Raw genomic sequence first — 15,766 nt, 5'->3', positions numbered from 1 at the left:
TTGATGTTAAAAAATATGATATTTCCACTTAGAAGGCTTAAAATAGGGTAAATGAAAAGTTTCAGGGGCTACAAAGACCATATGGCCACCGAGACCAATCACCAAGTCGACCGGGAAAAAATACAAGATCTTACCAGATCTCTCTTTTTTGGTTTAGCGAGACTAGGGGCGAGATCGAGATATTAAACCTAGCTTCTAAATCAAACGGGGCTCTCAATGGCATGCCCATGGTATAAAGTTAAAAACAAATCTAGAAATATCTTCTTTTATACAAAAGTACAAATGTATATATATATACGCGAGAAAGGAGATAGAGCCATTGGGAGTGAGCTTATACTATTCATCATCTTCTTTATGTATTCTGCAAGAAAGGCCTCCTCCATTGGAAACAACAATTACACTGGCCTTATGGCTCCTGAAAGTTGGGCCCCTGGATCCGTAGAAGGCTTGCAAGATGATAATGCCTTGAATTGGGAGAATTGAGAGACCCGATGATCAGGGGAAAGAAGGCTTATACCAGACACGAATATGGTCTTGTTCTGTTGCGCTTCTAGTGCAAGACCTACTTCAAATTTCCCTAATCTGTTGTGTTTTTTACAACTTCCATATCCAGGTTTTCATCAAACATTGCGGTTTTGCTCCAATCAACCGGAGCGGTTAATCAATCATTGACTACGTTGTCATCATCGAGTTGGTTGCTTGACTTTGGAACCATTTTGGCACTCGCAAATTACAAGCATTGGAACTTGCTTTATCAACTTGAATGCAACTCAAATGAACTAAAAATAGTGGGCGAGCCTATAGCACAACAGTTAAGTTGCACTATTGCAACATGTTCGACACAGGTTCAAAACTTGGAAACAACTTTTCTGCGAAGCAGAGGGTAAGGCTGCGTACATTTACCCTCCCACACCCTGCAGTAATGGAAGCCTTGTGCACTGGGTTGCTCTTTTTTTTTTTTTTTTTTAAATAATGGAGACGCCAAATACAAGATAACATAGTTCAAAGAGGACCATTTAACTCTTGGATCTCTTGGGGACTCACTCACACAAGTGTGGGACCCTCTCATCACTATTGGACCTCTAACTCTAATGGATCTCTCAATGGCACACCCAACATTACAAAGTGAAACACATCAAGACTATCTTCTTTCATACCAATATATACATATGTATATATATAGAGAGAGAGAGAGAGACATTGGGGGAGTGATGTGATGGGTAATAAATGCAAACGAAAGGGAAATTAGAGAGGTGTGTTGGGAGAGAGATGTGATTGAGGCAGCTTAAATTGAGTAGCAAAATGAACTAAAATAACGAAAGAAATGAAGAAGAAAAGACTTACTAGTTTTTAAAACAACAGAGAAGTTGATTATAAAGAGGCGGACCTTGGTGCAACGTTCAGGTTGCTCCATTGTGGCCAAGTGGTCATGGGTTAGAGTCAGGAAACAACCTCTCCATCAAGCGGGGGGTAAGGTTGCATACATTATGACCCTCCCCAGACGCCGCAGTGGCGAGATCCTTACGCATTGGGTACGCCCTTTTTTGTTTTGGAGAAGTCGAATGTAAGATAACATGGGTCAGAGAGGACCACTTAACTCTTGGGGACCCTCAGTGTGGGACTCTCTCACCACTAGAGAACCTCTAACCAAAGTTGTCACAGCGTCTAAGCAACCCAGGACATTGGCGGCCTGGGTGCAATGTGCTTAGGCGTCACCTTGACAATTATACCACTAACTCAATTGGGGCTCTCAAAGGCATACCCAAAATCAAAAGGTGAAACAAATCAAAATTATCTTCTTTCATACCAAAATACACACACACACATAGGGGGGAGGAGAGAGAGATTGGGGAAGTGTTGTGATGGGTAATAAATGCTAAGGAGAGACACAGAGAGGGGGTGTTGGGAGAGAGATGTAAGGGGAAAAGAGTTGAGCTTTTATTGCTCATGATGTCATGACTTGGAGAGAGGGAGAGATATGAGCATTTTAATCTATTAATGAAAGACTACATAAACTAAAAGAAAACCAGTTCTTGAGTTTTAGCAATCAATATGACACTTATAACATCAGCTTTATTGGAGTTGCAAGCCAATATTCAAGTTCATTCAAGCAGGTACCTACCTCATTGGCTTTTTGGATTGTCCTCGAAAATACATTATTTATTGAAGTGTTGAAAGTAATGAAGTGCTGCCTAGAGTAGCATCCCAGTTGAGTACACTACCACCAAAACTAATGCAATGATAGTTGATTTATCTTGAATGACCATGGCCTTGTAAGCATCTTTTTACCACTTGCATGCGATTGTAAGAAAGCTGAATGTTATTCAATTTTCTTGTAAGGACTCTCAAAGGTTCACATCACGAAGGACATCAATACCCTACTAAGGAAGAAAGTGATTTGTCAAACAATACCCAAAGTGCTTAAATAAAGCATACATTGAGCTTGCTCTCAAGATGCCAGATCAGACAGTAGAAAGAAACTATAGAATGAAGCTAAAAAAATCAGCATGCAAGACAAATGAATAATTAAAAACTATGCATAATTGTCAAGGCATCGCCTAGGTGTCCAATCGCTTGGCCGCCTTGTTAGTATCGCCTTGCATCCAGGCCCCCTCCAATGCCCTGGGTGGCTGGATCGCCTAGACGCCATGACAACTATGAAAGTATGCCTTCGCATTCAATTCTTAAGGATTCAAAAGAGAAACCTACAGCAGTATAACCTTCTGTTTCTAGATTTAAGGCAAATAAACCATAATTTTGTAAACTGAATGTTCACAGAAGTCTGCAATTTGTAGTTGTCAAAAGGAGCAGGTGACGCCGAACATGAATCATGCTGGAGTAGTGAGGAACTGTCTATAATGCAACAGAAGACAGAGACCAAGATCACGAGGACGTGGAGGAGCAGAGTTTATCTGAGCCGAAGTATTGAGCAAAGGGTAAGATTAGTTGAGTTGAGTTAACACTATCCAACTGAAAAGCTAAAAGACCTGTGTATGTCAATAAAACCAGATTATGTTTTCATGATCCATAATAAATATGGATACAGAAATATGTATGACACTATTAACAATAAGTCCAAGAATGACAAGTGCACTCATGTCAGAATTCTGCTACACTAAGCAAAAAAAATAAGAATGCAGTTTCCACTCATTAGAAAAAGAAATCATAACCAAGCAAACAGATTGCAAGATATATGATTAAAAAATCAAGAAAATATAAAAGGAAGGGAAAGCAACAGGCATGAACTGATCATCAATATAGACAAGAATGATACGTATAACTTACATATGATATCCAAGATGTTTCATTACATATAGACCTCCATGCCGATAAGCTTTGAGTAGTGACACAGGGGACAGAAATTAAGCTTACTCTCACAATCGTTACACATGCATAAATGCCTGCAGGGCAACAAAAGCATGCATGCCACATTGACCCTACAAACCTTACAAGTCATCAACTCCTTTAAATCCTTGCTTTCCTTGGAAACCGGGTTAAAATCAATAGCCACTCCATTGCAACAAGAAGCCGCATCATCAACTTCACTGTCACCACACCCTTCCTTGCTGTCTCTGCTCTGTGCAAAGACTTGCTGGAGATTAAATTTGAGACTAGTGATTATGTTATCATTGGACTTGGCTCGTTGTTGCCAAGCACCAGCCTCTATACTCAACTGTTTCATTCGCTCCTCAAGTTCCATATTCTTCCTGTTAATGTCTTCCACTTCTGCTTCTTTGTCACGGAGCTTCTGAAGGATCCTTTCTTCGGCAAACGAAAGAGTCTGGAGTTGATTGGCCTGAACCTTCTCTAAGATCGCTTGTCTCATCCGCTCTCCCTGTCAACGTGGAAATCAATGACAAAGAGGTACAGACAATGCTAATAGCCAAAAACAAAATCACGGTGACTATCGCATTTCCCCTGGAAATTCTGGCTAGTGCTTCTAAGCCAGGCTAGAAAAAAAAAAAAAAAAAAAAAGATGTAGACCTGAAGTTTGATGAATCGATCCAATTCCACATCCTGTCTTTGCAACTCCTGATCGATCTCATTATCGAAGAGGGAGAAAACAGGTGAATCTGCCGAAGAAGCCATACGCCTATCGTCGAGCGACAACCCTAAACCCGTTGAAACCGATCGCGTTTGCAGAAAATCCACAGACGTTATCTGCGAATTGTTCTCCAAGAAGTCTTGTTCTTTCAATTTTTTCTTCGTTGGTTCGGAACCATTATTCCACCTCATATCGCTCCCACCGCAATCCATTGCCGGGACCGCACCAGGAGCGAAACCGACTACATGAACTACACAAATTGTAAAACAAATATTTAACAAAGCCAGCGAATTTCATAGAAAATAATAAAATTTTAGGATAAAGAGGAAGCAGAGAATAGAGAGATTACAGGGAGGGATGTATTGTGGATGAGATTGATCGGCGAAATTTCGAGGGTTGAAGAAGGCGACCGGTGTGGACATCTGACCATCGACGGGCAATAAGTTCCTGGAATTAAAAAATTAATAAGTCTCTTGAACATGCACAGACATGAAATTGATTGAAGATTGAGGATCGAAGAACAACAATGGAGAAAGTTTGCATTTGTTAGGGTTTTACGAGAATGAATTCTGCTCATCTTCTGATTCACTTCCCTGAAGGGTTACGATTAGTGGTGTTGATGTTGATGTTGCTGCTGCTGTAGGAATTGATGCTGTTGAGGCATGGCCATGGGAGATGGAGGAGGTAATTACAAGAGGAGAGGCATCAATTACTCTGTCCGTCTGTCTGTCTGACTCTCTATGGTAGAGGATCCGATTTTCGGATGGAGAAGGGGCTGCGTCGTAAATGTACATTTTCCCCTTCAGCCACGTCACATGATTAACTAAAATTTCGAATTAGTCCTTCGGTTTCCTCAAATTTACCTGTGATCACAACCATGAACCCTAAACCCTGTGTACCCAAAAAAAAAAAAAAACAACTTAACCCCTAAAAGACCTAACCCAGAAACCTAACCTCTAAACCCTAAAACTCTAAACCCTTAAATCCTAATCCCTAACCACTAAACCTAATCCTAAACTTGAACCCCTAAATCCGACATGCTAACTCCTAAACCATAAATCCTAAATCATAAACCCTATTTTATAACCCTTAAACCGTGAAGATCCATTTAGAAATAGCATGGGCATGAACATTCTCATCTCTACTAACCTCAAGGGACCGAAAAAAAAATTACAATGCTTAGGAGGTTATCTGGAGAGGAGTGTATCTGCATACCCAAATGAGGGTAGAGCAATGCCCATTTAGAAATAGCATGAGGCATGAACATTTTCATCTCTATTCATAAAGCAATAAGCAAAAGCCTCAAGAGACCAAGAAAGACATCTAATATCCTTCACAACAGTTGAAGCTTCAACTGGTGACTGGGAGGACTTATCATGGAAGCAATGAATCAAACCTTAGCAATCTGAGAAGAAGAACACCTGGCTAAGGCCATCAATAACGGCGGCCTTAAGACCCAATTGAAAAAACCAAGACTTTACCCACAAAAGGAGAGAAAGTGAAGCCATGGTCAGTAGTCACCATATAGTCCATACACACTTCATAGTGGGGTAGATTTGGGTGATATATATACCCAGACCATGGCGTTATTCTATTCCAACTTCGGGTCTAAGGATATGCAGCTTTTCGTAGCAGACCCTACCCAATAAATGGTCGGGTAGGGTTCTCTTAGGGTACTTAATTATAGTTTAGTGGTAACAACATGATGGGAGCAACTAAATCTAGTTAGTTTATTTTTTTAAGAAGTGATTAAAAACAATTAAAAAATTAATTTTAGATTTAAATTTTTGGGATTGAATTACTAAATTCATTTTACTTGCTTATAAAAAAAATTGTGAGACAAAATTCATCTAAGTAATGTTTTTAGCCTTCCAATCCTTCGGTAATGTACAAAGCAGTGTGAAGCGTACGATATGTAATTCCAAATAAATGCCTTCCAAAGCCATATTGATAGTGTCAATGGGTATCCATTCACTTAAACTCAATTGGGCTTTCTAGCCCAGTAAACAATCATGGTTGTTACTTGTTAGAGTGTAACACATCAAATCCTCATAGTTAGACCTCATCAAATTTTGCATACAAGTAGCCCTTTCTAAAGGACTCCATTATGTTCTAGGGTCTTTATTTGGTGTTGGGTTGTTCTTACTCTAGTATCAGATCGCCTCTTTTACGTGAGGGTTAGGATTGAGGATTGGAGGATCTACGTTTTTACGCTAGGGTTGGGATTGAGGCTATGATATGATTGATATGAACATTGGGAGAACTAAGCCCCATAAAACTGATTTATAAGGTGAGAGAACCCAATACCATATCTACCTATACCTATTCCCATCATAACCTTTTTTCTTTTTGGTAAAGAAAACACTCCTATTCCTATCATAACCAATGTGGGTCAAATGACTTATAAGGGATCGTAACAATAGTTTTAGAGCATGGTATCAGAATAGGTATTGGTCATCTAAAAAACCAATACAGTATTAGAATGGATCTATATCAGATTGCTCGTATTAGACAGATTTACCCTTGTTTTACCTTAAAGAAATAATTTTTGACTTTTTTCCCTTAATTTGTAGCGTTCAACTGATACATTATCGACCATATATCAAGATCGAACACTTGAAAAACTGATACGAATCGCCTGATATACCAATAACTAGCTTGAACCATGATTGTAACAGCTTCCTATTTAACAATTAGATTCGTTAAGTCATCTCTCATGTGGCACATTAGATGGTCAAACTACGAAGATTTCCATGGGCGAACTGATCACAAGATTTCTTACCAAAATTATTTGTTAATTGAATAATAATTCTCTCATACTTTAATGTATTATTTTCGTTGTATATTGTGTTGAATATTTTCCATATATGATTTTTTTTTTTTTTTTTTTTTTTTTTTTTTTTTTTTACTGGTTTAGTACATGGACCGTGTAGCTGAATTTCGCCACATAGATCAATTTTAGCCAGCTGGCAATTAAGTTAGTGTTCAAGGCATAAAGACAGACCACAGACGTATAGCTCACATCTCTCGATATAGGACTCGGCATATTGCGTTTGAGCTTACGATATTTACTGAAAAGTAAATGATTTGGAGAAAGGTTGGGAAGTCGATAACCAGAAAGTGGACCAAAAGAATTAAATACTTGGATTAAACTATTCAATTTCACACGTGACTATTTGAAAAGATTGGTAATCCATTAGCGTTTGGAATATGGTAGGTTGGAGTCAGACTCCACTCTCGTCAATAGATTGATCACGAGATTGAGGTCAGTATCCACATCACTTCTCTCCCTCAATCCAAAAATAAAAAAAAGGTGAGGTTGGATTCATTGTCCATGTAACTTCTAAGGCTAAATAATAATAATAATAATAATAATAATAATAATAATAATAATAATAATAATAATAATAATAATAATAATAAGAAGAAGAAGGAGAAGAAGAAGGGATTCGGCTCCCCAACAGTCAGTGATGCTCCAACAGATTAAGATGTAGACCTTTTATTGAACAAGTAATTCATTTGGTCGGCTAAATGCATTCATTCAACCTTTCGGTTCTTACTAATATACAATATTCACTCTTATGCTCATGGTTTAAAATATGGTTATCACCCTAACAATGAGTGGATCTCATTCCCAAAAATAATAATAGTTTTTTTTTTTTTTTTCAAATGTTTCAAAAATAATATATTATAATCATACCTTATCTTAATTAAATGTGTCAGTTATATGCGCCCTAATATTATTTTAAAAAAAAAAAAAAAAAAACAAAAAGGCAAACAAGGAAATAGAAAAAAAAAAAGGAAAAGACAAAATTAACAATGAAAGTAGAATAGCTTCTCATGAATATCCCCTACAGGAGATCGGCTATGCGGGTTTTTGTCCTTCACAGATGTCTATCTATGGTCATATCAGAATCCAATCCTATCATATGCATATATTTTCTTACCGCTTTGACAATAGTTATTTTAGGTCTACCCTTACCTATTTTAGGACCCTCAATATGAATTTGGTAAAACTATTTCGTATAATTTTTTTTAATCCTTCATATAACAAGGTTCTCTTCGGTTTGATCTAAATGTAGTAAAAAGAAATAGTGAGGAGAGAGATGTTAATGCATGCAATGCAATCGAATGTGTAAATATTTTTTGTGGGAGAGTGTGGTCCCTGTGCATGAGTAAGGATCAATTGAAACATACAAGAAAGAATCCCAACAATGTCATTTTTTTTATTCATGGAGGATGGACTGGTCATCTTGCCCTCCCATATACCTGGGTGCAGAATCAAATTCCACTACAGTTACCTTTTTTCCAAATATATTATGAGAATAAAATATCAAAACCATAGTAAAAATTATATTTTCCCAACCAAGAAAGGCTATCTGAGGTTAAATAAAGTCAATTCAATAATTAATATGCAACCTTCTACATACAAGCGCATGCAAATGAAGATATTCTCAATTCTAATGTTTTGAAAACCGGTTTAAATTAGCAGCAGGAGTAGATTTATTTAGTCTTCCTATTTATTTGGTTCACCATAAAAGCAAAAAAGTTATCTTCTTGGAAAAGTGATGGTTTTAATTAACCGACAAATTGTTGGTGAATCATTTATTAGACCATCAAGAACCTCCGAATCAAACCAGCCAATTTACTTGTTTACCTTTCTTTAATTTTGAGGAATAAAAACTTAATTCTCTTTAAGTGAGGTGTCCGTTTTCACTTGTTTAGCCATCTTAGATTGGGACAAATAGGCCTCATTTCTTTTGTGGGCAAAATGGGGTAGAACAGAAGAAATTATTAGGCACACATTTATTTATTTATTTGGTGCAATTTTCTTTCAACTCTAATATTTTGAATTTATTGTTGTTAAACGGAAAAGAGAAGTAAACAATGTAATTTCGTAATTTTTTTAATTCTAATGACATGTAATAATGTTCTTGATCTCACATGTAATAAAGTCATTACCCTCTCTTTCTCCTAAGAAGATATTATTCAAAATGGTGGAACTTTGAAAAAAAGTGGGGTGGGATAAATGATTTGTCTCATGGACAGGCAAGTTTTCCTTAATTCATGAATGATAATTTCTCACTCTACGTAATCAAACACAAGTATTTTTTTGAAAATTTATAAAAGGGCATAAGAACTCTGTCCACTTATGTCTTCTCAAGCCAAAATCAATGGGGAAGGTTGTCTAGTGCAGGAAGTCTTTTTTTAGCCTAGTCTGACGGTGTAAGTTTGGCCCTGATAATCCAAACTTATTGCCTTGGCCTGCCTTGAGTTTGAACATGGAATGGGCGAAGATTTTTTACCTTCAAGGCTAGTTAGGTTTGAAAAACATTGACTCTGGATTAGGGTTGGACCGAGCTTGGGTTGTGGCCTAAGCCCAGCTCGGCCTGGCTCAACCTAAACGATTTTTGCTTCAATTTATATGATATAATTTAAGGTTGTCATCCTATCCTTATTTTTATATATATTATGTTTTTTTGTAAAATCATATCTTTTTATTTAGAATAATGAAACATGGGTCATTGATTCTTATGGTTAGGTGTTCCGAACATCTATTATTGTATTGCACTTCATAATTTTAATTGTTTATTGATCATTTTATCAATGGATGTTTTATTATTATTATTATTATTATTATTATTATTATTATTATTATTATTATTATTATTATTATTATTATGATTATTATTATTAATTTATTTAATACACAAAACACAAATATATAAATAATTATGGCTAATTGGGTTGGCATGAACCCAGAAGGGTTGGGTTGGGCCTCAATTGAATTTTGAGGATCTAGGGTTGGACTGGGATTTTAGAAATTTGACCCCGTTTCACCCCTAGCTGTCACATGTCTTTAGGCGTGGAGAACGCAAGGGGACAGTGTTCTTTTCCCTATGTGAAATATATTACAATCATCTCGACTCGCTATTTTCTATCAAACAAATGTAACGTTAGGTATTTCATATGAATACAAATTCAAATGAATCAGCCTCTTACCATCAACCGAAATTCTATTATACACAAGCACACATGCCCCCATCTAAAATCTGCAATCCCAGTTGTATAAGGACCCAGCCAACGATGTAGTGTAAGCTAAGGGTGTCAATTCCAAGTCAGCACCGATTCGATCGATTAGGTCCGAACATTTAAGATTGGTCTGCCCTGCATCGATTATTAAACATGTTGGGCCTAAACCCGACTCATTTATAAACAGGTAGTAACGGTATAAGGGGTTAGCCCGATGTTAGGCCCAGATCATTTATAAGCTCGACTGGTTGGGCCTGACCGTTTATATGTATATTTTGATTTTTTTTTTAATTTATAAAGTAAGGTATATATTGATATTTTTATTAATCATTGAATGTAATTAAGTGTAATATATTTTCTAAATAATTGATGATTTAATAAAATAAATTAAAATATCTTAAATCTAAGACAATTAAAGACCGTTTAAGACCCGTTTAAGGCGTTATTAGTATATTACCCTGTTTAAGGCTCGATTATAATCTGATTAAGAGAAGCCCGGCAATTAAAGCTTGAAACCCAATCAAACCCAATATGAGCCCGACTCATTTCTTAAATAGGTAGCTAATGGCCCAAGAGTATAGGTTCATTAGACCTGACCAAGACCGACCTAAACTGGACCCACTGATTGACACCTCTAACTCCTTAAAAATGTTGGTAGTAAGATGATTGCTTGACACATATCATCGAAATATCCATATAACCTAAAATATCGAAATATCCATGTAATTTTTTGAGTCCTAGCATATTTTAACAGCCTTTAAAAAATCATTCCACAAATAAAAACAAACAAAATACAAGACATCATATCACTAATAGGGAAGAGAGAGCACTGACGGTGAAAGGCCCGAGTTGGCAAGCAAGTTATGTCATGCTGTAATCAGTATCAGTCATGGGTGGCTACCAAAGTTAGCCGTCAACCCTTTTGAATTAATTCTCTTTCCAAATCTCACAATCTCAAATCAAACAAGGCTGGCTAATAAGTTATGTCATGCTGTAATCACTCATCAGTCATGGCCATCGATGGACCATGGACCCCAAATACTTTGTTTTTAATAAAGCAACTTACACCCAAATACAGTTGTTGAATAAGAAGCTTAGAGCTTGTATGACCCCACGTAAGCGGTGGTAGTATCAATTATGCTCCTTTGACGACTCCTCCCAGAGTCCCAGAGTCCCACTTGGCCTCAAAAGATTTTAGAGGCTGAGGTTCATTTCACTCTGTAGACACCGACGGGCCGACTCCTGACGCAACGCACATGTCTATTATTTAGCCATCACCGAATCGCACACTCGCGACAGTTCGCACTTGCAAAAAATAGAATTGTTTTCTAGGAAAAGGAAAGGAAACCGGTGGAGAGAGAGAGAGAGAGAGAATGGTGCACTGTTACGGATCAGCGATCGCTTCCAATTCCCCCCGGCCCAAGCATTTTGCAATTTGCACGCACGCACGCACGCACGCATGCGGTGACGGTTCTAAAGAACTGAAAGTGACCGCAACGGTTGGGTCTGTGAGTCGTCACGTGGGCTCTTTACGTCGGGACAAGCCCTACTTAGTTTTCAATAAAATAATATATGAGGGAGTGTTTTGTAGGCGTGGGACGTCGGGCTGCGCTCGAATTATAAAATGACTATTGTGCCCCCTGTTGATGTTTCTTCACATGCTCTTATTGGTGGAGGCATATAGCATCGGTTCTATATATCATGTATAAAAATTTAATCCATAATATAGAGGTGGCAAAAGACATGTGTCAACATCTTCATTGCCCTATATCTTTTTGCACAATGTTTTTAAAAAATGGATATCGTATAGATGAGCATTCAACACTTGTCTTATTTATTATCATTATATGGTTGAAAATGGATATATTTGAAAACAAAAGGATTAGGTGCTAGATGTTCACATGTCGATCACGTGATTGTACAAATAGTGAATTCAATCTCTTGTCTCTAGACATTTCCTACACCAATAGAATAATGTTCTTTTTTTCATAACACATTTGGGACAAGTGTTTACCATTCAAGAACAACCTTTACACCTAGACTCAATGGCTCCTATAGAGGTATTTCTCGATAGAAAACTTTATCTCTATATTTTTCCTTTCTTTATACATATATATATATATATATATATTATCAGAACCCGCTGAACTTGCTTTGAATTCGTGAATGGTGATCGGTGACCCGTGACCGATGAACGAGGACCATGACCAGTGGCAAGAGACAGTATTGAATGTTGACAATTTTTGTTAACCACCTTTGATTGGTTCATAATTTATCTTTGAAGTTTCTAAAGTCTGTCTCAGACCCGATTTCATAACCGATTCCAATTTTTTTAAACCCAACTCGTAAATCTAGAACCTCAAAGACTGCTTCACAATCCGTTGGACCAACCAAAAGGAATCTACACTACAATCCTGGATCACGGATCCATTGTGGGTCCCATGAATATCCTTTTTCTTTTTTTAAATACATGCATGAACTAAATAGGAAGACGGAACGAGTCCGGAGTCCGAGGAGCAGACATTTTGGACGCCTTTCTTTTATTGAATCATTATAGTGAGAAAAACGTGCTGGAGGAAGTTCCTTCGAAGGATTGGAAAAAAAAAAAAAACACGTGACCTTAACTGTAAGTTTCGGATGACAATGCTATTAGAATATTACATGAAAAGAAAGTGTGAGGTTTTCATAACCGCCTCGCCTCCCATTTATTGCTTCCCCACAAGGAATCAAGTAAAGGAGAGAGGAGAAGGTTAATTATGATCCTAATGGTTTCTTATCCTTTCTTCCACTTAAAGAAAAAAAAAAAAATGAAGACTACATAGCAACTTTTCTTATGTCATTCACCAGATTATTCATTATGGAGTGTATAGACCCTTCTGTTAATTAATAATCAATCTTTCCTTATTCAAGTAGATAGCATATTCTTTGGTATCTCATCCAATTTGGTAGAATGTGTGGCGTTTTTTGGGGCTCAAGATTTTTAAAATATATATTCCCCAAATATCTTGGTGATCTTGATTATTTGTCCTTTTCATGTATTAAGAAATTGGCATATGTTGTGACTGATATTGAATCAATGGTACGAAAATAAGGAGGGCAAAATAGTAAACAAAATAGAACAAATCGAAAACATAATGAAATCGTGAGGGGAAAATTTGTCCGATCCCTATGATATTGATACCTAGCTGATGGAAAAAGATCATTTTCAATTCTAACGAGTCTCCAATCATCTATCCAATGGCCCACAAGGTTTGGACACACATTCTTAATTGTTGGGATGCGTACCTAAATCTAATTGGAGGGTGGTTAGATGGTTAGATAATTGGAGAGGATTCAAATCCCTGAGCTTGAACTAGTAAGGGCAAAATAGTAAAAAAAAAATTATCAAAATCTTTGGGAGTCAATTGGGGATGGAGTTAGAATTAAACAAAGTCTAAGTGGGATTAAGCTGAAGTGATCCTTGCCTTGCACGTTTAAGAGTGTTGGTTATAAACAATGAGTGGATACACTTAAAAATAAGATTAAAAATAAATAAGTGAATGCACTTTAATTAGTAATCCTTATTTTAGATCTGGAACCCTATTGATTGCAGATTGGATATGATTTCTGACTAATATGAAATTGGTTTTTGAACAGTATTAAGTTGCTGATGCATGCTTTATTTTTAATTGTCATTGCTACACTTGCTCCCTTTTTAATTTAATCTAATTTCGTTACTAATAAAGCATAATTAGTAAAAACTTTTTTTAGAAACAATATTAGAACGAAGACCAAGACTAGATCTAGGGGAGTCAATTGGGACAGCTCAAAATTAATCCAAATGGTTCCGAATTGGTTCCAACTTTTTTGGGGCCGAGATTAGTAAGATCCTAGAAACTAATTGGTACAAATCTTAGAAATAATATTACTTAATATTTTCTGTATATTGAAACGTGCCAAACAATGTTTTCCTTGCATTCTACGTTCCAGTATTTTAAAAAAGAAAAATTGCTCTAAATATATATATATATATATATATCTTTTAAGATAAGAGAGGGTCCAAATATTCAGTCAGCTCTAAATCACTAACACGTTGATATATCAATATAAGATATTTACCTTAAAAAAAAAAAGATATATCAACATATTATCCTTAGTGCCTTAAGCATTTCATCACTTTCTTAGATGCGACGACGCGTGTTAGTAACATAGTAAATATAAATTAGCAGACCCTCTTCATGTGCATTTGAGCAACAACGATCCATGTTACAGTCGGGATGATTAAATAGAACTTGACTGCTACTGTAACCTGAGTAGGAGCAAAAAAAAAAAAAGAAGGGATATTTTGGGTATGTTAAAAATCTCGGCACATGTTAAGGTTTCTTCTATATTGATCCATTTATCTGATTTCGATCCTGATTCCATTTCCTCAAACCATGTATCAGAGCCAAGATCCTAAAGGAACTAATTAAAACCACCGCATTTCATTAATGAAGCTTGCTTGCTTGCTTGCTTGCTTGCTTTCTTTATTTATTTTTTTTTTTAAGAAAATAAAATAAGGCACAATAAGTTCCACACTTTATGTCGTTGCCGTTCATTAATGAATCCTTATTAGTTTATATAGCCAACCTGGACCAACTAAAAGACTTTATTCTTTAAAGGAAGGGCGGGTGGGAGAGATGTATCAACTTATTAGATCTCATATGTTTCCACGGTTGGCAATTGCCTACGTAACCCAACCCACTTACCCTTTTTTCAATTACTATTAGTTACAACTAACTTACCCAATATGTCAGCTCCACCTTTCTCCTTCATTGTTAACTCATCTTCTTTAAACACACCAAACCCCTTTTATTTTCCAGCATTCATCCCCCAATTCCTTCCCTGATTCATACAATACACAAAAATCAGAAACCCCACCTAAGAGTATGTGGGCCACTACTCCAAATCATAGTTAGCAAATTCGGATTCGAGAATTATGCAGGAGGAGAATTATTCGGAATAATTCGATTGATTAATTTAAGGATTCGGTCAAAAAAATGCCAAAAAAGCGAATATGACGTTTTGTTTTTTGTTTTTTTTTGTTTTTTTGTTTTTTTGTTTTTTTGTTTTTTTGTTTTTTTAATATTGTTTAAGTGGACCGAATAATTCGGTTTGGCCCGAATTATTCGCGTTTTAAATTCAAATTAGTAAAATTTCGCATTTTTTAACCGAATTTTATTTTTAATTCGGATTCGGTCAGAATTTTTTATTTAATTCGAAAAAATTCGGTTCGACCGAATAATTCACGAATTATTCGGCCGAATTACTAACAAAGCTCCAAATATAAACCCTTATGTAATTACATTTTAATTTTATTTCAAATCATATAATCTACAAAAACATGTATGACAATTTGATGAAATTCCAATCCATGAATATTGAGGATACGGCTTCTCTCCTTAGTATCTATCACCTAGGTCTTGTTCACAGTTATTTGATTGAGTGTCATGTGACAAGGTAGTGATCCAACGGTTCTTGATGCCTCGTTTTTCTGAGCCTTTGTCAAGACCTTGCTTTTCACGCCGTTTTTAAACTGTTGGATCATTGTCTCATCATATGACACTCACCCAAATAACTATGGATCGATCTAGATGATGGATGCCACGGAGAAGAGCCGAATCCGGATATTAGAGATGCTTCACGCTCCAATCATGAGTACTACATGTA

At 36.4% G+C, this 15,766-nt stretch overlaps 1 protein-coding gene across 1 annotated transcript; it reads right to left on the bottom strand.

Moving 5' to 3' along the window:
- Positions 1–3,237: 3,237 nt before the first annotated feature.
- On the bottom strand, positions 3,238–4,839 carry LOC122082189 (BOI-related E3 ubiquitin-protein ligase 1-like). The gene is made up of 4 exons (XM_042649666.1): positions 4,604–4,839; positions 4,395–4,492; positions 3,985–4,295; positions 3,238–3,835 (listed from the first exon to the last, which is right to left on the bottom strand). The coding sequence occupies exons 1-4, from the start codon at positions 4,837–4,839 to the stop codon at positions 3,308–3,310; spliced, it is 1,173 nt and encodes a 390-aa protein (XP_042505600.1). The 3' UTR covers positions 3,238–3,307.
- Positions 4,840–15,766: the final 10,927 nt, after the last annotated feature.

The sequence above is a fragment of the Macadamia integrifolia genome, chromosome 6, assembly GCF_013358625.1.
Source record: "Macadamia integrifolia cultivar HAES 741 chromosome 6, SCU_Mint_v3, whole genome shotgun sequence".
NCBI lineage: Eukaryota > Viridiplantae > Streptophyta > Magnoliopsida > Proteales > Proteaceae > Macadamia > Macadamia integrifolia.
This window is presented reverse-complemented; position numbering and strand designations above follow the sequence as displayed.

What these genes read in the sequence shown, in the direction of transcription:
- LOC122082189 (XM_042649666.1), bottom strand. Translation starts at nt 4,839, where the DNA reads ATGTACATTTACGACGCAGCCCCTTCTCCATCCGAAAATCGGATCCTC. An exon ending in TCCACAATACATCCCTCCCT is followed by an intron (nt 4,296 to 4,394) that starts GTAATCTCTCTA and finishes CAATTTGTGTAG; the next exon opens with TTCATGTAGTCGGTTTCGCT. An exon ending in ATCGATTCATCAAACTTCAG is followed by an intron (nt 3,836 to 3,984) that starts GTCTACATCTTT and finishes CCACGTTGACAG; the next exon opens with GGAGAGCGGATGAGACAAGC.